Genomic DNA, 24,295 nt, shown 5'->3' on the forward strand with positions numbered 1-24,295 from the left:
GTTCCTCCATTTAAGGTTCTGACTTGTTTATGTTGAAGGGACGAGTGAAAGACTTTTGGGTTTTTTTTGCGTTCTACTTTAAAGCTTTTTTTTTTTTTTCTCTCTCTCATTCTGTCTCTCTCTTCACATGCGTTACATGTCAGCTTTGTTGGGAGCATGACGTCTATTTGGATGCTGATTTGTGGTTGACAGATTTCTTCAGATAGCAGAGAGAGGGAGGTTCACTTGCACAGTGACGGGTTTGATAAGCAGGGCTTAGCAGTAGAGTATCGTCGATGAATGGTAGGTGAGCAGCCTTCACCCCCAGCAGCTCTCCATCCTGTGCCTGCTCTTGCTGTCCTGGGCACATAAACACAGAGGAGGAGGAGGAGGAGGAGGAGGAGCAGGGTCAACCATGGAGCTGTAGGGACGCGCTCAGATGCCCGGGTGGATCGCCAGTGGAGGAGGAGTGCTGCCAAGGCGAAGAGCACCACAATGAACAAGACGAAGAGGTAATTAAAAAGAAAAAAATAGGGTGCATCAGAACTGAGAGTCTGGTGCACCTAGATTCTCACTTGCAGCTCAGTATCTCACAAAGTGTAAGTCTGGGTATGTGTCAGCACCATGTGTTTCATGTGCAGCAGAGATGTGTGAACCTTGAGGTTATATGAGATGTAATGTGGTTTGTGCAAAAGCTCTTGACAAGTTGAGGAGACTGGAGGGCATTTGCTTCTATTTTCCATTTGATGTATGTGTTTTCTGCCGTTTGTTGTGCAGTGGAGAGAAAGACTGGCTTTATGTGAACAGAAAACTTGCAGACACATAACGTACATACACTTGCTGCTAATGTCTGACCGGAATATCAGGGGAGACTATCAACGTCTTACTTGTGTGTACTGCACACAAGCAAAACCCTGACATTAAACAGTTGTGCGTGCATGTTGTACACTCTGTGCTTACCTTTACATGGAAATGTGTTCTGCTTTTTCTGTTATGCCCAGCAAATCCCCATTTAAATGCCAGTTTGGAGATTTTTAGATAATGCTCAGAAATATGTTTTGTTAGTTGTGTTCATAGCCTTACTGTTTTTATTGCAGTAGTAGTGACCACACAGCTCTTATCAGATTTCCTGGAATGAAAGGCTCGTGTGTTGATTGTTAAGATAGTCAGGTGTGTGTTATGTGTTTTATCCTTCTGAGTTTAAGGTGGACTGCTGGATGGGCAACATTACTTCAGTGGCAATCTGAGATTGTGTTTCAGAATTAGTGCTAAAAGCAAAGATTAGGTTTTGTTAAAATGCAACAAATGAAGAAAGAATAGAGAATGAAAAATATAATATTTGAATGGTTCTGTAGAGAAATATTGAATATATTGAATTGAAATAAATGGTTTGTGTTTGTTTTTTGTACTTCTACTGTTGCACAACAATTTACTAATTGGGGGAAAAATATATAGAAAGACAATAAAGAGGACAACTAAATCAGCCAAAGTAGAATTGTGATGAATGACAGAAGGGAAATAAGTCACAGCAGAATTACTGCTGTAGTGAGTGAGTGCCTGTGAGAGAGAAAGAGAGGCCAAAGGTGTGTGTTGTTGCACAGGTATATGATTTCTGTTTGGGCTAGAATCTGAAGCACTTGATGTATTTTGTTCAAAGAACAGGGGGCTGTAGATTTTGTCGTACTGTCAACAGTGGTTGGTACAGCGGCTTTTATTCGGACCTAATGGTTAAATCACTGCTTGCAGGAGATGAATCCCTGTGACGCAGAGGAAACAAGAAGGCAGGTTGTGAGAGAGCAGAGCAAGCGCAAAAGAGCAGCCCACAAGCAAGGCCTTCAAAGGGCCCTGGCTTCAATTAATCAATTAAGGAAAGAAAGAGAGGAATTTGCATATCCCCCTGCCAGTGTGGGAGCAAGGGACAGGGAACAAGGGGAGGTGGGGGGGTTATGTGGCCAGTAGTCCTAACACGGATAGGAAGGGGAGTGAGTGGGGTATATCCAGAGAAAAAAGGAGAAGCTGTTTCCTGGATGGCTTGAATAGAGCAAGGATGAAGGAAGAGGAAAATAGTGCCGAGGGTGTCAAGAAGGAAAAGGAGATGTGGGGGCTCTTTTGAAAACAAAACCAGTAATATGATGGACGTAGGACATAAGGTCATTTATGGAAGCTTGGCCTTTTTTTTTCCCTCAATGTCTTGCACACACAGATTTTCTGTTTTACTATCAAATTTATCCAGCGGCCTCTTTACACAGTTGCGCTGTGGAATAAAGAAGGCTAATTGTTATATTTTCCCCAAGCTGTGAGTCTCACTTGTAGGGAACAAGATGAATACAAATGGCCAAACAGTAACTCCAGTTGTATTCAGATCTCTATGAGATTTCACCATTTGCTGTGACTCCTCAGATAGCTTGGCTCTCTACACGGAAGATGGAACAGAGATGACTGAGTGTGGTGCAGTGGGCTACCTGCTCAGTTGTCTGGGAAATTCCCTGACAAGCGTCACGATATCAATAACGTTTCCCCATCAGCACTTCTGCTTGTAGTAGCCACCGTGTCTCCTCATATGTGTGACACGCAGTCTGAGTCAAAGAGAGAGATGCCAAGTCATAAAGAAAAAAAAAAAAAAGGCCCGATTTTAAGTTAGAGATAATTAGTGTGATAAAGATTAATGTTGTTGTTGTTGTTCTTTAATTTATTTACAACATTACATAAATGATGTTTATGCATTTATTGCATGACACAATGAAGAAGTGAAACAGGGAAAAGTCACTTAATCAAGAAAAATGCATCTAGAATGAGTGTCTGTTTTTTACTCACTGTAAAACATTGCACGCTTTTGTGACATATAAATTTTACACATTAAAAAACATGCAACTTCACCCAGAAACATTCACAATGAGCTGATATTTTAAACCTAAATTTTATAATGAGTACATTTCTCTACGAAAAGAGTTACAGTCATACAGTAAATGTTATTATGCAGTAGTCTAGCCAAGACCCTTACAGGTGGGTTCATGTCCCAGATGTTGCATGTCAAATGGTGTAAAAAGTTCATGCATAAATTCCCCACTGAAGGGCAAAAAACTTTCATTGAAATGTCAAGGAATCTGCGTAATGATTGCTTTCAGATTTCACTTTTTTTTTTTTTTATGTTATCTGAGCAGGTTGGCTTATATTCTCAACTACCATAGAATGAGTTAAGATCATTTATATTGTTCTAAGTTACTAATTTGTTGCAAAAGGCATTGCTGTCTGTCCACTTAATGACAATAGCCAAAGAATAGAGAGACCTGGATATTTAGCAAAAGTGTAATAGGTGGATGATGTCGAAAATGAACCCAGGCACCTTCACTGTCTTTGTGTGTTGCAGGACTTACCTATCCTTAATGCAGCACAGTTCACAGTGTACATGCTGTGCTGTTTAATGTCAGTGTTTAGAGTTCAGTGGCCAGCCGTTGTAATGAAGCGAAAAGGAAGAGCGGTGGGGGTTTTGTTGCCCAGCAGGTTTCCAAACCAAACGTCTGGAGGTGGACTGCCAGGAACCAGAGAGACGGGGTCATCAAAGGTGTTGCTCCGCGTCTGGTGTGATAACTGTGATGTGCTGTGTGGAACAGCATGCACACGGAGGACAGCAGCTTGTTGTTTAAGTAGATGAGTGAACGTCACCCTGCATGCATTTATGAAAATGTACATCCATGTGTCATACATCCAGAAAGCTTTTATGTGACTGCAGAGTGGATGCATGTGTATGTTGTCTGAGCACTGAGTGTGTTTTAAGAATGAGTGGGCTGGGGAAAATAACTGCACATTCGAACAAAGGTTAAGAGAAGGGGATGTAAGTCTGGTCATTCAGGGAACTTGCCGCTAGTTCTCTGAACTCACTGTGTTTCCTGGTAATGTCATCACATTAGCCACACTATAGAGACCGCCAGTTTCACCATGTTTACATAGTGTACAATTACTGTACAGATACATGTGGCCAAATTTGAATAGAATAGAATAGATTAGAATGGAATAGAATAGAATCAAGCTTTTTGAGTTGCACCTTTTCTAGGAGACTGACACAGTGGCGAGGTTTAATTGGCCTTGTTTTCATTTGCAAATTTTTAGATTTCGTGAATTAAACTTCCTCGTCAACCCTTTTACAGAACAGAAGCAAAGATAATGGTTTAAATGTGAGGAGAAGATGAGAAGAATCAGTTGCTGGTTGTTGTGAAATACAGTCGAACATTGCTAAACTAAGCCCGTATTCTGAAGAGGAAGCATTAATCGCATCATGAAACATGGGAGTCTGATTAGTCCTTTCAAGAGCATTCCAAAAACCCAATAAAAACAAATAACTCTGAGCGCTGAGACAGAAGTGAACATCTGGACTGACAGGCGCTTTTGCATTTCTGGCTACAAATGAACATCAGCCCAAAGTCACTGCCAGGCGTGGCCAAAGGTGTGGTCTACATGCTGATGCTGACCAAAATCAACTTCCTTAAGCACTGTTTGAGTTCATATTGTCACCATTGAGGAACAACAGTTATCATCAACCCAGCCCTCCCTCTGGTTCTCAGAGTGTTGGATTTTGGATCCCTAATAGAAAGTGATCTTTTAATCAATTCTCACGGGTTGCATATGTATGTGCCCATAGTCAATCTTTTTTCTTTTTTTCTTTTCTGTTTTTTTTTTTGGCAGACCATTGCCCAGCCATCCCCCAGTCTGTACGTCACATGGTGGCAAACTAATACCATGTTGGCCACAACCTTTGCTTTCAACCCACTTTCTGGCCATTTTCTGACAAAATGCTGAAGAACTGCCTGGTTGCCTTATTACAAATTAGTGTCAATTTTCACACACGATGACTTGTTTGGCTGACCTCATGCACATGTGATGTAATGTTCTTTTTTAGCCTCGCAGGTTTTCAGGTTAAATTGTAGTTACAATTTAAAATGAATCTTGTCAACATATCCTGGAAATGTTGTCGCTGTCAAAATACTTACCTGCATTAAAATAACCCATAATAAACACAGCTGCAAAAAGTTATACTTTTTACTTTTTTGAGCAAGAGCCTTTTAGCCCTTTTAGTGAACCGAGACGTCAAATTCAAACACAAAAAAAAAAAAAAAAAAAAAAGAATATAGTACACCTGTCATTACGCTGTATAGTTGTTTGCAGCTTTTCTGCCTTTGCATGATAGTTCAGACAACTGCAGTGCTGTAGCACAGCTTATCAGATGTGGGGAGCAGCATTTCCTCAGTTGCTGACCTGCGCTACCTCACCACACTCTGCTCTACTTATTTCTAGGCTGCTTACACTGTCTGTCTGTCTGTGTCTGCCTGCCTCTCCTCTCCTGTCTCTCTCTCTGTCTCTCGCCCAGGAAACCCAGTGAGAGCCCTGGTGTGTTAAAGAGCAGGAAGCTGGTCCCACGGAGGAGGAATACATGTCCCAGTCCTCAGGACATCAGCCGGGCTCTGCAGAGTCCCAGCTCTGCCCCCAGCGCCAGTGCTGCCAGCCTGGATGAGCTCATACAGCGCTGCCTGAACTGCTTTGGTCAGTCAATGTCTCTATGTCTTCGCACGCATTCCCAAGGTTTTTCATTTGTCTTCACTATCACAACCAGCTTATAAAAATGAGGCATGAGGGGGCGTTAGGGGGGAATCCAGAGTGAGAGAGAGTGACAAGGATGGAGGGAGAGAGGGAAACAAAGGGCAGTCTAATACAATCAAGCTTTGTTCTGTTGGGCTGCAGAGGCCTGCTAGCTATTCCCAAGCACTGTTAAACTACACAACTCTGTCTCCTCCCTCTCTCCCTCCCTTTCAGTTTCACACTTTTCATCGGACAGTTGTCCCAAATCACAAAAGCATGCCTGTACTATCCTACCTACTGGTATGCGGTATACAGATAGTTCATAGTTGTTCAAGGTTTGGCGATATCCACTGTTGAGAGTCCTGCTGCCAGCACAGTTTCCAAACACCAATACCGTCTTGGTCCACTGGTTTATTTGGTTTTTCTAGGCAACTCAGATAGTAAAGGAAACAAGCAAATGGGATAAAAATATCTCAAATTCCAGGTATTGCTAGGAGGAAGTAAAATATTTGTTTGTTTTAGAGGATGGAGGTTTGGTTGTAGCCGCCCTATTACCATCTAAAAATACAACGTTGCTTTATCAAAAACTAACTGAGAACAAATTTATTTTAAAAACTGAAATAAAAAAGGGTCTAAGTATAAAATTTCAGCCTTAATTGTGACTGACAACTTGTCTGATCTATTGTGACCCAGTGTGGCCCTTGCACATCTCGTCATCAAGAGAGACAGTATAGTATTTCATTTTTGATATTTTTCTACGTGCCTGTGAATTTAGAGGATTTAGAGCTGGGGTTGACTGTGGGCACAAGCTCGAGTGTTGCTTGTTTGGCTTAGTTCAAGTTTAAATAGGAGTGAAACTCACACCCGTACGCCAGTCAGTCCTTTGTCTCCTTTACTTTTCCCAGCAGCCTATGAGGCGCATTTGGTGGCACTCTTCAGGTCCCACTGCTGCTACATCATGGTTGATGACTCATCATTGCAGACCACTGTTTTTGTCGCATTAATCCTTCATGTGCTCAATGCACTGCTGCGCTTCTGTTGCAGACTCAGAGGGGAAGCTGTCCAGCCAGCGAGGGTCCCAGCTTGTCCACATGACGCTGATGATGCACAGCTGGGTCGTGCCATCGCAAACATTCTCCCAGAAACTCCTCACCCTATATCCTCCCCCGTTGCTCAGTACAGCACCTATGCCCCGCTGGTGAAATGCTCCCAGTCACATGTCCACAGTCATTAATCAGATCAAGAAACAGACATGGCTTTGTTTTACACTCGCTCATAACAAAGCAGATTTGACGTGTCCATTATTTCCCTGCTGGAGTTCAGTGTATCGGTGTGCAGAGTCTGCGTAGTGTGTTCACAAGTTCCTTGACTCTTTCCTTACTTATAAGGATTGTCCTTCGGATAAGAGAGGGCTGAAGCGCTCACAGATCTGCCACCTTGTCAGGTGAGTAAGGACACTGGGCACAGGAACTCGTGACAGAACTGGTTATACTGCTCTATTTGTGGGTAGTAAACATATTTTCTGCCCTGCTTCATGGCAAGGCGGTGGATCAGCCAGTTTCCGGCAGTATTCGAGGCGGACCCCCTCCTGGAGAAGACCATGGGGGACCTGTGGGCACTGGTTAAGTCAGATGGAGAGGAGACACACTCACAGCTCATCGACAGTTCCTGTTTGTGAGCCATGTTTTCATTTGTTGCATCAGTGTGCCCTGGAGGAACCATAACCTGCTTTTATGTTTACAACTCAAATGTGTTTCTATTCTCTGAATGGAAAGCAGACTGTTTTCATAAAAAGTAAAAAAAAAAAAAAAAGAATGCTTTTTTGTCTGTTGGTTGCTTTTTCCCAGAAACCCTTCTGTGAACGTATCCCAGGCACCTTCACCCTCTGTGAAGAAGAGGAAGGTGTCTCTCATCTTTGACCACATGGAGCCAGATGAAATGGCTCAGCATCTCAGCTACCTGGAATTCAAGAACTTCTGTAACGTTTCGGTAAGTCAGTCAACGCTCTCTGTCCTCCCTTTGCTCAATGAGGCCTCATAGATGAAGATGAATGGAAGATAAATTGTTTATTATGAGATGTCATTTGCCTGTAACTGATCAGCAAAGACAGGACACAAGAATCTGCGATGAAAACATCACTTTTAATTCATATTTCCTGTAAATTTAAAAAGCCATTCTACAGAGACAGTTATAAAGGAACTGGCCCTGTCTCTGATATTCGTAATAATCAATGTGGAAGAAGAACAAATAGATTGTAAACAGGTTGCATGATTGTGAGAAAAGGGTTTTGGTTGACTTGTTCCTTCAGTCTAACTTGATATGTATTTAAGGTAAATTCAGTCAATAAAAAAATCTAGAGGATGTTTTAACCGTTTCGGGAAAAGAGCATCTGCACCAAAGTCCTTTCACTGAATAATCAATAATTCTAAAGACTCATTTAAGGGAAGTCAGGTAAGATGGTGGAGAGTCACCAGTGAGGATATACTGTGTTATTGAACACCAGCCATTTCAGCTTCCTGGTTATGAAACTGGTGAGAGCGCGTGTCAAATTTTTTGACCCGGTTTTCTTTCTTTATCGCACGAGTAAAAACACTGCTGACTTCTTAGTCAAGTTTCTTGCTGGCTCACCACCTGACTGTTTGATTGGCCAGTTCCTGGACTACCGCAGCTACGTGGTGCGAAGCTCGGTGAGGGACAACCCTGCCCTGGAGCGCTCGGTCATGATGTGTAACGGAGTCTCCCAGTGGGTCCAGCTGATGATCCTCAGCAGACACACGGCCCAGCAGAGAGCCCAGGTCTTCACCAAGTTCATCCATGTGGCTCAGGTAAACCACTAAAGATCACCGGACACGGCCGAGAGGCAAATCCTTGTTTAGCTTCCAGGAGTTGAACTTGTCTGGGCTCTGATTACGTGTAAAGGACTTTGTCTTCTGCAGACGTTTACTCTGCTCTTTCCTCTGCAGAAACTTCGGGCTCTGCAAAATTTTAACACTCTAATGGCAGTAACTGGAGGCCTCTGTCACAGCTCAATCTCCCGCCTCAAAGACACAGCTAACCTGCTGCCTCCTGACGTCACTAAGGTATTTTGCATGATGATTATCACTGAGCCTCTCAAAGTCCTTAAACCAAGCCTTTGGCTATTAAACCTTTCAATCTTGGATAATTCTCCTTTCATGTTTTTGTTTTGTTTTCACATGTTTAAACATGCTTTGTGAGACCTTTTTTGTTGCCTCATATTCTTTCCAGTAAGGAAGTATCTGTATTCTGTGAAATTTGCTGCCACTAGAATAACTGAATTTAATTTGATAGATATAGTCTATTCAGGTGTATCAACCACATTAGTGCAGTATCTGAGGAATATTAAGTTCTTGTCCTTTGGGGGACAAACAACTTACACATACAGCAGACATTTAAGATTAATGGAGAATAATAATTGCTGTTAAACTGAAACTTTGTGTAGAAAGGGGCAGAGGCGAGAGGCAGAGAAAAGTCTGGCCTGAAAATGTTGAACAAGACAAATTGTATTCGTTCACATAATTGGATCTAAGTGTATTTTTACTCTTCCTCTTCCTGATCTTTTCCATCTCTCAGGCTCTGAGTGAGATGACAGAGCTGCTCTCCTCGCGCAGCAACTACAGCAACTACCGGCGGGTTTACAACGAGTGCAACGGCTTCAAGGTGCCCATCCTGGGCGTCCACCTGAAGGATCTGATCTCATTGAACGAGGCTCTGCCCGACTACATCGAGGAGGACAAGATCAACCTGAGCAAGTTGCAGCACCTTTACAGCAACATAAACGACCTGCTGGCCATCCACAGCTGCACACCGCCCTTCGAGGCCAACAAAGACCTTCTGCATCTACTCACAGTATGAGACAGAAACAAAGTCTTTTAAAGATTGATATTAACACATACATACATCCATATATATATGTATATATATACACATAAGAAAGGCCATCTTAAATGATGTTCTTGTAATGCTTCAGCTTTCTCTAGATTTATACTACACTGAAGATGAAATATATGAACTTTCGTACACCAAGGAACCCAAGAACCCCAAAATCCAGGTCAGTGGATCTACATACTGTTTGAACCTGAGCTTTATCTAGCACCATCAGCTCATTATTGTTTTAACCTCTTCCAACAAGAGGAGGGACGTGTGTGATTTTCTGTGGGCGTAACGTCTTCAAAACAAAATAACAGACTGTGCTGAAATACATCAAAGTTAGCCACTTCAAAGCGCCATACGTTAGGGAAGCGTGTTATGTGGTGGGTGTGCTCGATTTTTTTTTTTTTTTTCCTCTTGTTTTTTTGGTGTACAGTCCTGTGTGTCTCATCGGTGTATCTGTCGATCCACAGCCCGTAACTCCAGTTAAACCCCCAGTAGTGGCAGAGTGGGGCTCAGGAGTCACCCCCAGGCTTGACCCCGACACCATATCTAAACATGTCAAACAGATGGTGGATGTGAGTATGTGAATCTGCAACAACCTCCCATCTTTCACTTCCTTATCACTTGGCAGGATTAAGCAGAACAAACCGACTGCTTTCAAGTGTAATATCTGATTGCTCTGATGCCCCCTGCAGTCCATTATGAAAAATTACGACCAGAACCAAGATGGTTACATCTCGCTAGAGGACTTTGAGAAAATAGCGGCCAACTTCCCCTTCTCCTTCTGCACTCATGAAACTGACAGGTGAGGAAGCTGAAACACACACAGAGGCCTCTCTCTGTGACGCGGCTCCACAACAGCAACAACATGAGACATGATGAGTTGCTCTCTGGTTTGTAAAAACCTCCACTCACTCACTCTTTTGACCTTTTCTGCCCAGGGAAGGACAAATCAGCCGTGAAGAAATCACTTCTTACTTCATGAGGGGAATGTCTATATGTGCCAAGCTGGGCTACAACTTCAAAGATGCACACAACTTCCATGAAACCACATACAAAAGGCCAACGTTCTGTGACACATGCGGAGGCTTTGTTAGTATCCATTGCTTCTTATGTTTGTGGCTTTATGGTTTCGCAAGTCAGTCGAACTGCAATATAACATGTGTGCCCTTTTGTAGCTATGGGGAGTTATCAAACAGGGATACCACTGTAAAGGTAAGGATGAATGTGTCATCTAATTATGTTATGTTATAGGTTAAATACGTTAAAGTGCAGGTTCAAAGCAGTATTTACCAACCAGTGCTTGTGCGTGTTTGTGTAGACATGTGAAAGTAAAGTGAAAGTAAGTTGGCTTGCAGCACGCTCTGAGGATTGAATGCACAGACCTTTTTGTAAATTCCCTGAAACATAAGCGCTCCTGTTGAAGTCTTGAAATTTTCTCGGTCTCTCAGACTGTGGCATTAACTGCCACCGACACTGTCGAGATCTGGTGGGAATGGAGTGCTTGAAGAAACACAAAAACACATCAGGGTCCTGTCCGTGCACGCCCGCCCCTGACTTAAAAACAAAGGCCAACAGCTGGAGTGTGTCTCTCTCTTTCTCAATCATATATACACTGCACACAAAAATTACCTTATTATGAAATGACTTCACACATACGACGCTGATGTGTATTCTTATCTACCAGGTTCAGAGGAGGAGGCCTTTGTGTTCCCCCAAAGCAATGAAACAGAACACAACAAGGGGCCTTCTATCTGGAAAAACAACACCAGCGATTCAACACTGTCAGACCGCTCCACTCAGACCGATCCTGGAGTTTGGACACCTGAGAAAAAGGACAAAAAGCGAAACAACCACAACTCTCTTGTGCATTCCTCTATAGATAGAAAGGTGAGATAGGACGTGAGTCCCAGTAAAATAATTTTCTGACCTTTTGTCATATTTGTGTGTAACTGTATGAGCTTGCAGCAGTGATTCATTAGAATGAAACATTTTTGGCTGCTCCTACAGACAAATGATGAATGATGAGAAATTAATTACCCAACCACCTTTAGTGCTTAGAGAGTAAATGAAGTTCCTGCCATAACTCCCTTTAGTGTATTTCCAAAGGTTGAAGTGCCTCCATAAGTGTTTCACTCTAATTAGACTCCTAGCCTGTCCCACGCACAGCACAGCAAAATTAAACCTATATATTACCCCTTCCCAAGTCTATGCTGTCCTTTCTGAAACTAAATGTGTTTCATTTACGATAGAGAACTGAGAATTGTAGCTTCAGCCAACTGCCCCGAAGACCAAACATACCAGTTCACAGTTTTGGTTTTATTTACTCAGTTATTAAGTACAAAGGTGCTTTTTGCTGATAAAAGAATTAAAGAATGACATTAGAGACATTAAAAAGTGATGTTTGGGAGGGTCAGTGACCCCCTTCTCTGTTGATAACCCGCACAGTTCTCATAATTCATCAGCATTATTTAAGGTTATAAAGGCCAAGTTCCCAAAACAACAAAATTTTGTCAGCTAAAGCAAAAGGCTCTAAGTGAAGTGAGAATTCGATCTGTCAGATTTTTGATGGAGCTAGCCTTCATACCATTTTATTGATGGTAAATTTGTCTATTTTCTTTTTTTGGCGGGGGGGGGGGGGGGGGGTCGCAGGTCAACACTCTGCCTCCGAGAGTCCGGGGTACCTCCATGCCAGTTTCATTCTTGCAGGAGAAGATGGAGGAGCTGCATCTTTACAAAGACAAAAGCAGAGAGCCTGACTGAGCATGTTGCCTTCCAAGATTTCCACACAAGGACTAAACTCTCAGAAACTCTGACAGAGCTGTGTCTGACTGCTGTTGAAGTGATGAAATTCACTAGGATACCAGCAATGATAAATGGACTGCTCCACATTTCAAGTATGCGTGTGACACATTTTTAATTTCATGTTTGTCAGTCTTGTTCGTTTGGCTTACTGTTTAGGCACTGAACATCGATTCTACTGTAATTTATGAATACCTCGTTTTGTTTTTAGAATATGTGCCTTGGTTATCTGGTGCTAGCATTACATAACCTCTGTCCACAAGGTTTCCTGATCAAATACATTCATTGTAAATTCAGGGTAGGAAATTAACACTAACCTCAAAGAAATTATGGTTCATTTTACCTTTGGCAGCTGGAGTAAATGACAATTTTGCAGGTAAAAACGAAGAATTTTTATGTTTGGTTTTATATTGGGTGGTATGGGGGTTTTCTATTCATATAATCTCTAGTTATATCAGGTCAATCAGTTTTTCAAATAGTTCAAGCCTATTCCTTAGAGATGTCTTGGCTTCACTTAGAAATGGGTATTGATTTGCTACTTTCAGTACTTATATCATCTGGTTTTTCAGTTTAATTTCCAAAAAATGTCCATGAAATTCTTTATTATATCGCAATGTAAATTTCTAAGTCATTCATGTCACCCACTCTTTGGTTGATCGGTAAATTGCGAAAGGAGGCAAGCAGAAATAGTTTATTTCCTGCCCTGACAACATTTGACATTCAAGACAAAGTTCATTCAAAGTTCAGCAGGGCTGCACTGGAAGTGTATGTATGCTCCAGAATCATGGTCATTTTTAACTCAGAGCTTCATTGTTTTGTCCTTTGTCCATGATTTCAATTTTGTTGAAAAATACACCGACAATGATAAAAGCATGCAGTGTGTTGTGTTTGATAAAAAAAAAAAAAAAAGGCTCACAGGAACATCTACAGGCGTATACAATTGCTTTTATTGTATAAAGACAAGAAGACAGCTTGGATAACTGGTCATAATCAGATTTTCATTTTCAGGTAGAAAAAAATGGGTGTGAAATAACTGGATTTTACTACTGGATTCAATGAACAGCCATCACAATCGGATAAAAAAAAAAAATGCACATAGAACTACTCAACAAGAGTGACAAAATACTCTTCTCAAAAACTGGATTAAAGGTTAAATACTACATTATCAACACCTATAAAAAAAATGCTCCATAATGTTTGACTTCTACCATAGTAAATAAAATGTTCTCATTCGGTAAATGAAAGAAAGCAAGATGAAGGAGAGGGCGATGAAGGTAAAAAGCATGCATTTTGATCTGTTAAGCTTCTCAAAACACGCAAAATTATTTAGGCATTGCTTTATTTGTCCTGCCCTGTCACTTTTTCACACTATGTATCCTAGAAATATACAATTACCTCTTCAACCATATAGGAAATGCAGAGTTTGCAGTTCAACAGGCATCCACATTCAATGCATAACATTTAGTAATGTTTTAATACCTATCATCTACCACCTCACAGTCACTGCTTAGAGTAAGACTTCATTCAGTAAAAAAAAAAAAAAAAAATTTAATGACAGACATCAAACTGTATACAGTTTAGGTGTACGCTAATTGGTGAGGAATGAAGGACTGTATGTTAAACTAGACAGAGACAGTTATGGTTGGTGACTTAAGGTGGAACTGTACAAAAATTAATTTGCTGCAGAGGTCAGAGGTGTTTAGGACACAGGTGGATGCAGGTTCAGATGTAACGCAAAACTACTGAGAACCAGAAGATGAGCCTTGACTGCCCTGTCCAGGGTAGCTGCCGTACTGGCTGTAGTACTGGCTCCACTGGTTCTGGTTCTGGTAGTACTGCTGCCACTGCTGAGCATACTGGAGGGAGAGAAGAGAAGGAAAACAACTGTTAACACTTCTTTTATCCAAAATGAGCCACTTGGACAAAATACGTTTCTATTTTTCCCCTCATACTGTTGACACGGCAGGTCATTTTTAGCAGAAGGAAAGTCCGAGAACATTTGAGCTGGCTCCAAAATGTGTGGTTTGTTACTTTGTGGTGAATCACTATGGCAGATTTCTACATACATTTGACCTTTGAGCCCCTTCTGTCCGAAACATACAAAAGCTGGACTGCTCAGACTGAGTGTACTTGATATAAATAGGAACGGTTTCAGAAAACATGAATATTCATAATCTTCAACACCTCATTCATATTCATCACGGACACTGTTTTCTTCAACACAACACAAACAGACAGGTTTGGTTCTGTCCATTAAAGTGTCAGTAAAGCATGGATTTTATTGACCTTGCCTAGCATTGATTTGCCACTCAAAATGATTCCATTTTGGTTGACTGTCAGAAGGTCGGGCTGTGTTCCATCAATTACCTGCTGATATTGCTGGTTGTAGCTCTGTTGTTGCTGCTGCTGCTGGGGCTGCTGTTGCTGCTGTTGTGGCTGCTGCTGGTGGTGGTTGTACGTCTGTCCAGTGGTAGGTGTCTGGCTGTAGCTCTGGTTGTATCCTGGATACTGACTGTAGTTGCTGTAGTAATTCTGGTTGTAGCTGCCTTGGTTGTACCCCTGATTGTAGCCCTGGTTATAGCCCTAGAATAAAAAAAAATAAATAAATAAAAGTTAGAATAAACTCATGTCTTCAAACACTTAAAATGCATGTGTGAGAAGGTTTTTTTGTGTGTTTTGTTTTTAATCTTAAAGGTTCGATTGAGTACCTGGTTGTATCCTCCCTTGTAAGGGGCTGGGCGATTATAGCTTCCTCCTGACTGCTGGTTGCGGTTATATCCACCACGTGAATCAGAGCCTCCATCACGGTAGCTGTTGCTCCAACGATTCTGGTTGTAGCTGCCACGACTGTAGCCTGCAAAATAGTGTCAAATAATAAACTGCTAGATGATAACAATAATAACATGGCGCAATGAATAGCAGAAAAAGCTCAGTGTACTGAGCAATCTTGACTTTTGCACACATTGCATCTGACACATTTAACCAGGGACATAAATGTACCCAACACTATCTTTAATTGATCAACAATAAATTCGATATGTAAACAGTCCCACTCACCTCCTCTGTATCCACTGCCGCCATCTCCACTGCGGTTCTGGTAGCCGCCACGGGACCCATCACGGTTATCATACCGCTGGAAGCTACCACCGCCACGGCCACGGAATCCGGTCTGCCTGTTGTCGAAGCGTTTTTCAGGGGGTGGGCCAGCCTTGCGGCCTTCCTCATTGTACTGCTTCAGCAGCTTTTCAGCCTCATCGCGCTGCAGCTCAATGAACGTCACCGCCTCCAGGAAGTCACAAGGCTCAGGGACAGTAAAGTTGGCTTGAAGAATGACAGAGGTGACCACGGGAGGAGTTGGAGAAGAGAGACAGCCCATCCATCAAGACAAAGATGGAGAGACAGAGAGAAAGAGAGGGGCAGGGGTTGTAGTGAAGACCAGAACAGCCACACCACCGGAAAACAAAAAGAAAAATAATTACAACCATACAAAGGCAGTGGAAATCAGTGAAACTAAGAGCAGATAGATGAAAGCAGAGGGCAGGGCAAAGGGAACAAACATGACCTCCAGAGGAACATGGAGGAAACATTTGTTAAAGCTAACAGAGGGAGGAGACTTCAGTAGAGGTGGGGAAGGGGACAAAAAAAAAAAAAAAAGGACAACTAGAAGTTTGCTGAGAAGAGGAAATAGCACTGCAAACCAAGGACAGTTGATGTAATGTGATTACTAAATAAACTTCCAACAACTTAAGCATGTGACTGCTTGCAAGATTTCTATTTGGAAATCTATTTTCCAGAAAGCCAATTGTGCAATACTAGCTTTACTATTACGTGACCTTAACAAGGCCCCAGTCTCAGTTTGCAGTGCACTCGAAGTAAGCTGAATGACAAGTAGCATATAGAGGGCAAATATAAGGAAGAATCATATTCATGAGGACTGTTTAAAAATGTCCAAGTTTGATATCTGGCCAAAGGCTATGATAGGGGTAGGGGACAAGGGGCATCTTCCAAGTTTGATTTTAGACAACACATAGAAAAGTAAAAAAGTAGATCTGGTGTTTTATTTGTTTCCACAGCATTCCTACCTTTCATTTCTAAAACAGCATGATCGGGCACATCCTTCCCCTGCTCATTGGTTTGCTTTAATGTTCGTTCTTTTAAATCCTCGTCCGTGGGACAAATTACAATAGCCTTGCGTTGAAAACCTTCAAAAGGACGCATTTTTCGTCTCCTTGCTGATCCATATACATTTGTCTAGCAATGGTGACAAGAAAGAAGTAGAAGCTTGTTTGTTATTGTTTACTTGTAATGGCTTTCCACTGGAAGGAAGCTGGAACCCTGCAATAATGAAGTGAGAGAGGTTTGGCTTGGATGTCAGTCTAGGTTTTTACTCAAGTACTAGAGGCCTCTCATCACTCCACAGACTTACCTCAGTCCAAGGGCATCCAGGTGCCCAGTGACTGCTGGTGAATGGCAGTTATAGATATAGAGGGACCCCAAAAGTATCTAAGCTTACTATACACATGAAACTCCTGAGTTTTTGATCAATCATATGAACCTATATTTAAATAGGTAGAAAGCGTGGACTATCTTTCCAAGCTGTGACAATGTGCTGCATTGTGAAATGTTGTGGAAAAAGTGAAAGTTAATATGCAATGCATGCAAAGTTAGATAGAACATGCAAAAGGTATCCCGCAGTATCTACACACAACTGTGAACTTAATTTTTGCAAACTATATATGTACATAAGCACACAATCAGTTTATGAAATCAATACTTCATTCAATCAACTTAATATTAGCAATTTGAATATGAAAATCAGTAATATTTAACGTTCCAATAAGAACTAATAGGAAGATTATTCAGGGTAAAACACATCCTGGTAACCACCTGGTGAACTGATGCCTTGGAGCAGGCACTACAGGTTAGAGGACTGCTATAGGTCCCAGAAGCAGTGTCTTCCCAAAGGACGTTAACATTATATGCAAACAAGCACCAAAGAGAGTACTTGGTTTTCCTGCAGTACCTAATTAGAACTGCATCTATTTACAATGTTATTTATTATTTTACAATTAAATAAACTCAAGATTTGTTGGATGGTATATATTTTTTTATTTATCTTATTTTGTTATTAGAAATGATTTTTAGATCTGCAGCTGCTTCTGGATGTTAAACTTTTTATTTAGCTGATTTACGGGTGAATTCAAGATTCAAACTGCGAGAGAGTTAAGTGAGCATCATGCATGAGAGGATATACTGTCACCAGCAGCCATGTGCACTTTCCCACGCAACAGCGAAGCTTCTCAGCAGGCAAACAACTGTTCCAGATACAATGGAACGTTGACTAGCAGTTCCTATGCTGACCCACAAGACACTAAACAAAACCACTTTAATTAAACATAATATTAATCTTGTGTTTAACATTTAATTAATACAACTTCGGCATAAACAAGATATTAAATTATCTTCAAATCTCATATCAATGTATTATACAAGACTTCAATTCTTTTGCTCTTGTGACCAAAGCTTCTGCAGTTAGCTTGTTTGTAAAGGTATACCAAAAGCATTAAGGACATCGTTAATGTTGGGCCCTAACAGCAAACCCTACAGCCGTCTCTCCAAGCATAAACCACAATCCCAATAGCAATATCTGATCACCTACGGCTAACGATCCCTCATGAACAAAAAACACTCTCCTGACCTGCCAAATTCCCGGTAAAGGCATTCCCCATCTATAACAATTTCCTATCGACTGGGTCCCTCCACACTTACCTTGACTTACCTCATCTTCATACGAATTTCAGCCCTTCTTAAGACAACAGACAGATATAACCTACCTGCACCTACTCACAGTGTCCACTGAAAAGGAAGTCCAACACCAGACCCACCTACCTTTTCTCACTTTTGCTGAGCACAAGGATCTGAAAATCTAAAAGCTGTTAGTCATTACTTACCTTCAGGGGCAATTTATTAAAAAACACACTCAAAAGTTCCATGTATCTCACGTAAAAATAGCTTTTAAAAAAGCTATCAACTCTGTCTTATTAAATTAGCAACAGAAGGTGTTTTCTTACTCACCAGTCAGAGCTTACTTGTTTCTCAACATCTTTACATAGTCATGGTTTACTTGTACATTGTTGAATTCACAAGACAAACAATACTGTATTATGACAAGGAATAGCAAGTGCAAGTATACTGGGGAATGAAAACATGAAATATTCTGTCACTTATGAGAGCCATTAATCATTTTCTTTAACAATACATGACAAGCAAGTGACAAGAGGGTGATCAATGCTTCTTCTACTAAAAATACACAGAGCCACCCTGAAAGATAAATAAATAGTCCATTAGAGAAAGTGATCATCAGGGCACATTGACTGACTGTGGCGATAATCAGAGCAGAGTGTGGGTGGGAGGGCAGTACCTGGTCCAGGATGTAGTTGCGTCTCTTGCGGGCAGCAATCTCTATCAGCCTGTTCAGGCATTGGGTGGCCTGTTGTATGAGGATATCCCACCGCCCAGCGTAGTTCCTCTGACGACGCAGACCCATCACCTGCAGAATGGTCAAATGACAAACTGATGGCCCATAAAAACCTCTTGGGTATGTTTGTTTTGTTGAGGTGGTGGTGGTCCAAACTGACCTTCATCTTGTCCATGATGGCATTTGTGCCCAGGATGTTGTACTTCTTCTCAGGGTTAGTTTCTGCATGCTTTATAGCCCAAGTAGTCTTTCCACAGGCAGGCAGGCCAACCATCATCAGGATCTGAAAAGGTTGACAGTAAAACATTAATAATTCTGCATAAACTTTTACTTGATAAGGTCAGTCCAGGGGGGGGGAAATAAATAAATAACTAAAAAAAAATCAGCATGTGTAATCTAACATCTTTTTTATCTCTTTAGGTCTATAGCTGCATTTAAGTCCAAATGTACTGATTAGAGGAGCTATTTGTTTTTTTATTGCCATACAGCCAATGTTAGCATTAACAGCTGTTTCCAGTCCTGCCATGAGCTGCAGACCTTTCAACATTTTATCTAGACTGGTAAGTAAACAGTTGTTAATGGTTGGCTATGTAGCGATACCAAATCTTTAAAAGAATTTACTGAGTTTTCCCAAAACCATTTAGGTATTTTTCTGCTTACAGCCAAAATAAAATTTTAATTACATACTCCACGAGAAATATGATGAAAAATAGAATCCAAAGTGAAAAAGGAACTTTTTAATTTTTAAGCCGCTTGTGTTAATCATCGCTCATTTTTAGTGGATAATAACCCTCACCCTGGTCACCCAAATATTTCATTTCATTGCCCTACCTCACATTCAGATTTGCTGGCAGGCCCCTTAGTGCCTCTTATCTTGTCCTCCATGCTGAGGTTGTGGATGTATGTATATCCCTCTGGTGGGGGAAAGTACGGCTCCCGCTTCTGTCCGAAGTTAAACTCAACTGCGCAGTTCTTCACCAGCACATGGGGGAACAGGGCACGGCCTGCCAGTGCCTCCTTGGTTGTCCGGAAAGCCACACCCAGCCACACACCGTTCTTAGTATAGCCCATCTCCACCTCATCCCCACTGTCAAAGTCCTGAAATTACAATCATGACACACAAAAAAAGTACTCTGAATTAATTTGCGTATGTATACTGTCACATACTGTCTGTTAAAAAAAAAAAAAAAAAACAATCGTAGGAAACAATCAAGGTTTTTAAACCTACAAAATCTATTTAAAATATCAAATTGCTCTCAATTTCACCTAACTGTACTGTAATCTTAAACATTCAAAGAAGTAAAAAATAAAATAAAATATAAAAGTAATGAAAGTAAGTAATGAATCACTGTTTCCATAACTTACAATGTAACAGCCGATGACGTCGTTTTCACCAAACTTTTCCCCAAAGTCTGCAAACTTACAGTCAGATGATTTCTTTCCTGTCCCTCCATATCCAAAAGAGAACGGTTCCTCACCTACAACAAAACAGAATGAAATGCACTGTTTATATTTAGGACCAGTTCAGTTACAGCAAAGACTCACCCATGCCAAACTTAATATTGTTTGACATGTACATTACTCACCAAGCTGAGTGCCACAGTGGTTGAGAGACCATCCAATTCTCACGACATGGGGATCGGGCTCACTACTAGGCAGGTGTTTCACTGGGATTTCCTCATTGATCTGAGGAATAAAATTAAAAGGAAACAAGCTCAAGAAGACTTTCAGTAAATATTTAATGCTGTGCTGTGACATTCTGTATGTATTACCTTCATCTCAAAGCACACACGACCCTGGGTGACGCCATGTGTAGCTCGTGCTCCAGCCCACAGGTAAGCAAAGCCTTCAATGGTCAATGGATACCCACTGTAGCGATCACGGGACACCTTGAAGTGCAGGTCACAATTGTCTGAAAAAAGCCAAAAGAGATTTTTAGCATGTGTAAAAATGCCACTGCATATACAACAATTAAAATGAAAAACCTAAATATTCATTTGTACAGTGTAATCCTTATGACTGCACATGCTAAGTTGATGAAGCTTTAACATTAAATAGCTTCCTCTGCATTAAAAATCTGTGTTTTCAATGCCAAAACCGTAGCATAGCATCTCTGTGCGAAAATGTGTTTCAGGTGATTCGGCAACAATACAGAACTAATGTAGTAGTGAAAGAAATGATAGATGTCTCAAAGACAGCAATTCTTAACAACTGTGTCTCAATCTTTGACAAGTTCTCTGTTCTAAGGAAGAAACATATTTCATCTTTTTACTTACATGTATCAACTGTGACAAGAGTATCATCTATGTTCTCTTCCTCATCTTCAGCAGGAGGTTGTGGTGTGCGAGATCTGCATAATATCAAGTGAGAGGTTAACAGCCTTTAGAGATACTTTCATAAAGAATGACATACACTCCATTCATTCACTGTTGGTATATCTTGCCATTGTGCTAATTCAGAACATCATTTCAAAGCCTAAAAGCAAAACATAAAACTTAAAATGAGCATACCTTTTGTCCTCACGATGTTCATAGTAGCTGTACCCTCTGTTCTCTTCATATGGCCTCTTACGACTGTAGTGCCCACCCCTGTCAGCTTCCACCTTCACTTGTTCAACCTGACCTGTGTCACCTTGCCCACGCTGCTCTTCTGTCCGTTGCATATCCTCTTGTCTGTCTACAGGAACATCGGGGTCATCTTCCATTTTGACCTCCACTTTTACTTCTAAATGAGAAATTCACAACAGTCAGCTACATGTTCAGTGTTTTATCTGCATACTAAGTCTCTTCTCACCATTCCCACTACCTGCAGTTGAATATAGACTTCCCTGAGATTATGACAAAAAATTGATGATATACATCACATAAACTATTTATCACATAGGTACAGCATGGTATGTCATGTCTTTTCCCAAGAGCAATGCCCCCCTCCCCGATCCTGGTGGGCTACTCCCCTGTATGATTTAGATATTTCCTTGCTTCCAAAACCTGTTTTTGACTGGGTTAGGGAAAAATAAATAAATAAATCAAAAGGGTGCATCGTAGCAACCCTCTGAGACCAGGTTCGAGGATGCCAGATTAGTTGATCGATAGTTAACTGTTTCACTGTACAATTAACATATAAAATTTTTGGAATGTTGCCAATTCAAAGCTCTTTCCTGCACCAACTTAATGACCTAAAAAGAGAGTATGAATTAAAACTAAAAGGTTTGACTCTAGCAGGGGCCCTAGTTTCAAAGTGTCAAAATATTTCAACTTTTGACCCTGTTGTGTAACAAGATTATTTCCATTCTATTTTTAGATTATGTTCTTATTCTTATGCTCATTTGCTGAATCGTGACAATTCTCTAGTTTAGAAATAATATGACCATCTATGACCCGGCACATAGCAACCACACGCTCCCTCTCAGCCAAAGGAATTATATGGGGTTGGCATTGTACAAGATAAACAACACCTGGGGCCAACTAATGGAAAATCATAGGGTCTAAAACTGCACGGGGAATAGCCAATAGCTATCATGTCAAAACCCAGAAGCCCTTGCAGTATTTGATTTTATTCTTCAAGACAATTATTCTGACAGAAAGTTGTTCTTAAATAACGATCTTAGCATGGGACCATGGTAAGAATGATGCTACTACACCCATAAACATGTACTCATCAAAACGTATCCCATATAACACATATTACTAGCTAAAAATAGTAAAAAAAATAAATAAATAAATGTCTCATTAAAAGGCAGACTGAACACTGAAATAAACCAGAGTGTCATTTTGCATGTTTAGCTAATAAACTGCCTAAATAAATAAATAAATAAATAAATAAAAATCACCTTGTTTACTCTCAACATTCTCTTCCGGGTTCTCCTTTGGCTCAAGGACAGTCTTGGTCTCTTCCTCGGACATCAAATCAGATTTGGGAATATCAACATCTGCTGTGAAGTCAGGCATGCTGTGACCTGAGTCTGAAGTGGGTTGGCTTTCATAAGGCTCTCCCTCTGGTTCTTCTTCCTCATAGTAACCTCCAGAATCTCTGCCTTCATCTTCCTCTTCCTCTTCAGGGAGATCACCATCCCCATCCCCGTCCCCGTCCCCGTCCCTGTCCCCATCACCATCACCGTCACCTTCACCATAATCATCTGCTGCTTCTGCAAATGCAAAGAGAAATTTAAATTTAAAACTGTTTTAGTTCCTACTCAAGCACATGAAAAAACATAAAAAAAAGCTGTCTTCAGGAAATTTCTATGCTTAACTTTACCATTTTAAAGGAGCAATTTGACATATTCAGTAATGCATACAAGGACTAATCCTACAAAATTTCGGAGGAACAAAACTTTGAGGTCAGGTTTTAGGGATTTTGAGTTCTGTGGTGTTTACAGACAGTGGTTGTTAAATAAGTGTTTAAAAAAAATTCAGTTGAAGTCAGGCATGCTATGAGTTTATGGATCCGGTAGTTTGGTGTGTGCACAGTGCATACGGATAGCGCGCATAAAATGTATGCTATTGATTTCGCTGTTTCTTTTTCTAATCTTTACAAGTGGAGAGACAACGATCGTTTTGGTTTTGATATAATAATTAATATATTGCAATGCATTGCCCGAAAGGAGAGCAAGTATCTGCAGAAATAAAATCAACACCTTGTTGCACTTGTGCCTCCTCTCCATCTCCGTCGTCATCCTCTTCGGTGTCTTTGGGCTCCTGGTAATCTTCCTCCTGCTCCCCGGACTCTCCGTCGTCCGCCTGAGCCTCTGCCTCCAGAGCGGCTTTCAGTCTCTCCACCAAGTCCGCCTTCAGGCCTCTGGTATCCAGGCCGCGGCGCTGGAGCTCCTCTTTCAACTCGTTTACTTTCAGTTTCTTCACGTCAACACTCATTGTGTTTCTGGTATTTTTCACCTTGTTCCGTTTACTAAACGAGGGGAAACGAAGGAAAGCAGAAAACAGTCAAGTATAGCTAACACCGACTCTTGCCAAGTTTCAGAGCGATATCTGTTGCGCGGCAGTCTGGACAGACCGGTCAACATTAGCTGGTTAGCTAAGCTAGCATCAATGGGTGCACTGTACAGAACAATTTGTTCTCTCATTGTACAATGACGAAGTAAAACGGATTCATAACTTGCCCCCGCATGCGCTAAATGTTTGCAATACCAAGTCATCACTGCAACGATTGCCGAGGATGGTATTTAATTCAGTTTATTGCCGTGTAGATAACGCTAGTTAGCCTCCTTAGCCACACAATAGCTAACGTCCCGCCAAACGATGCAGGACAAGTAACTTCAACTCTAAGAATTTGCAAGCAACAATCTTTAATCCACTTCTGCGTGGAAGTTATGTAGTCGGTGCATTGTTTATTCAGTTTGTACCGCCGTTGTGTTCCAAATTAAGTCAAGAAAATACAAGATTGAGGCCTACCTCGTCTCACGCTAGATGCGCGGGTCAGTGGTGGTAAAAGATTAAAAGGATAGCTACCGCCTCCCAGCGTCCAATACCATATCCGGACACTGCGAAGTAGGAAGTGGTGTTGTGTTTACGAAGAAGGCATGCTGGGTAATGTAGTCATAGCTGTATAATAACAGATGTC

General features: G+C 41.2%; 2 protein-coding genes across 2 annotated transcripts; one reads left to right on the forward strand and one right to left on the reverse strand.

The window, feature by feature from the left end:
• Nucleotides 1-28: 28 nt before the first annotated feature.
• On the forward strand, nt 29-13,800 carry rasgrp4 (RAS guanyl releasing protein 4). The gene is made up of 17 exons (XM_029518423.1): nt 29-491; nt 5,342-5,514; nt 6,595-6,706; nt 6,932-6,994; nt 7,093-7,224; nt 7,398-7,539; nt 8,202-8,375; nt 8,514-8,630; nt 9,142-9,417; nt 9,539-9,619; nt 9,912-10,016; nt 10,137-10,246; nt 10,383-10,533; nt 10,620-10,656; nt 10,893-11,024; nt 11,129-11,331; nt 12,094-13,800. Exons 1-17 carry the CDS (start codon nt 475-477, stop codon nt 12,202-12,204), a joined length of 2,136 nt encoding a protein of 711 aa, XP_029374283.1. The 5' UTR covers nt 29-474; the 3' UTR covers nt 12,205-13,800.
• Nucleotides 13,169-24,194, reverse strand: hnrnpul1 (heterogeneous nuclear ribonucleoprotein U-like 1). Its single transcript, XM_029518422.1, has 16 exons — nt 24,127-24,194; nt 23,355-23,623; nt 22,551-22,865; nt 21,232-21,445; nt 20,998-21,071; nt 20,494-20,633; nt 20,308-20,407; nt 20,087-20,199; nt 19,553-19,819; nt 18,882-19,004; nt 18,665-18,793; nt 16,326-16,494; nt 15,301-15,564; nt 14,952-15,097; nt 14,611-14,826; nt 13,169-14,099 (listed from the first exon to the last, which is right to left on the reverse strand). Exons 2-16 carry the CDS (start codon nt 23,587-23,589, stop codon nt 13,983-13,985), a joined length of 2,622 nt encoding a protein of 873 aa, XP_029374282.1. The 5' UTR covers nt 23,590-23,623; nt 24,127-24,194; the 3' UTR covers nt 13,169-13,982.
• Between the last annotated feature and the right edge of the window lie 101 nt (nt 24,195-24,295).

This window comes from Echeneis naucrates, chromosome 13, assembly GCF_900963305.1.
Source record: "Echeneis naucrates chromosome 13, fEcheNa1.1, whole genome shotgun sequence".
Lineage (NCBI taxonomy): Eukaryota > Metazoa > Chordata > Actinopteri > Carangiformes > Echeneidae > Echeneis > Echeneis naucrates.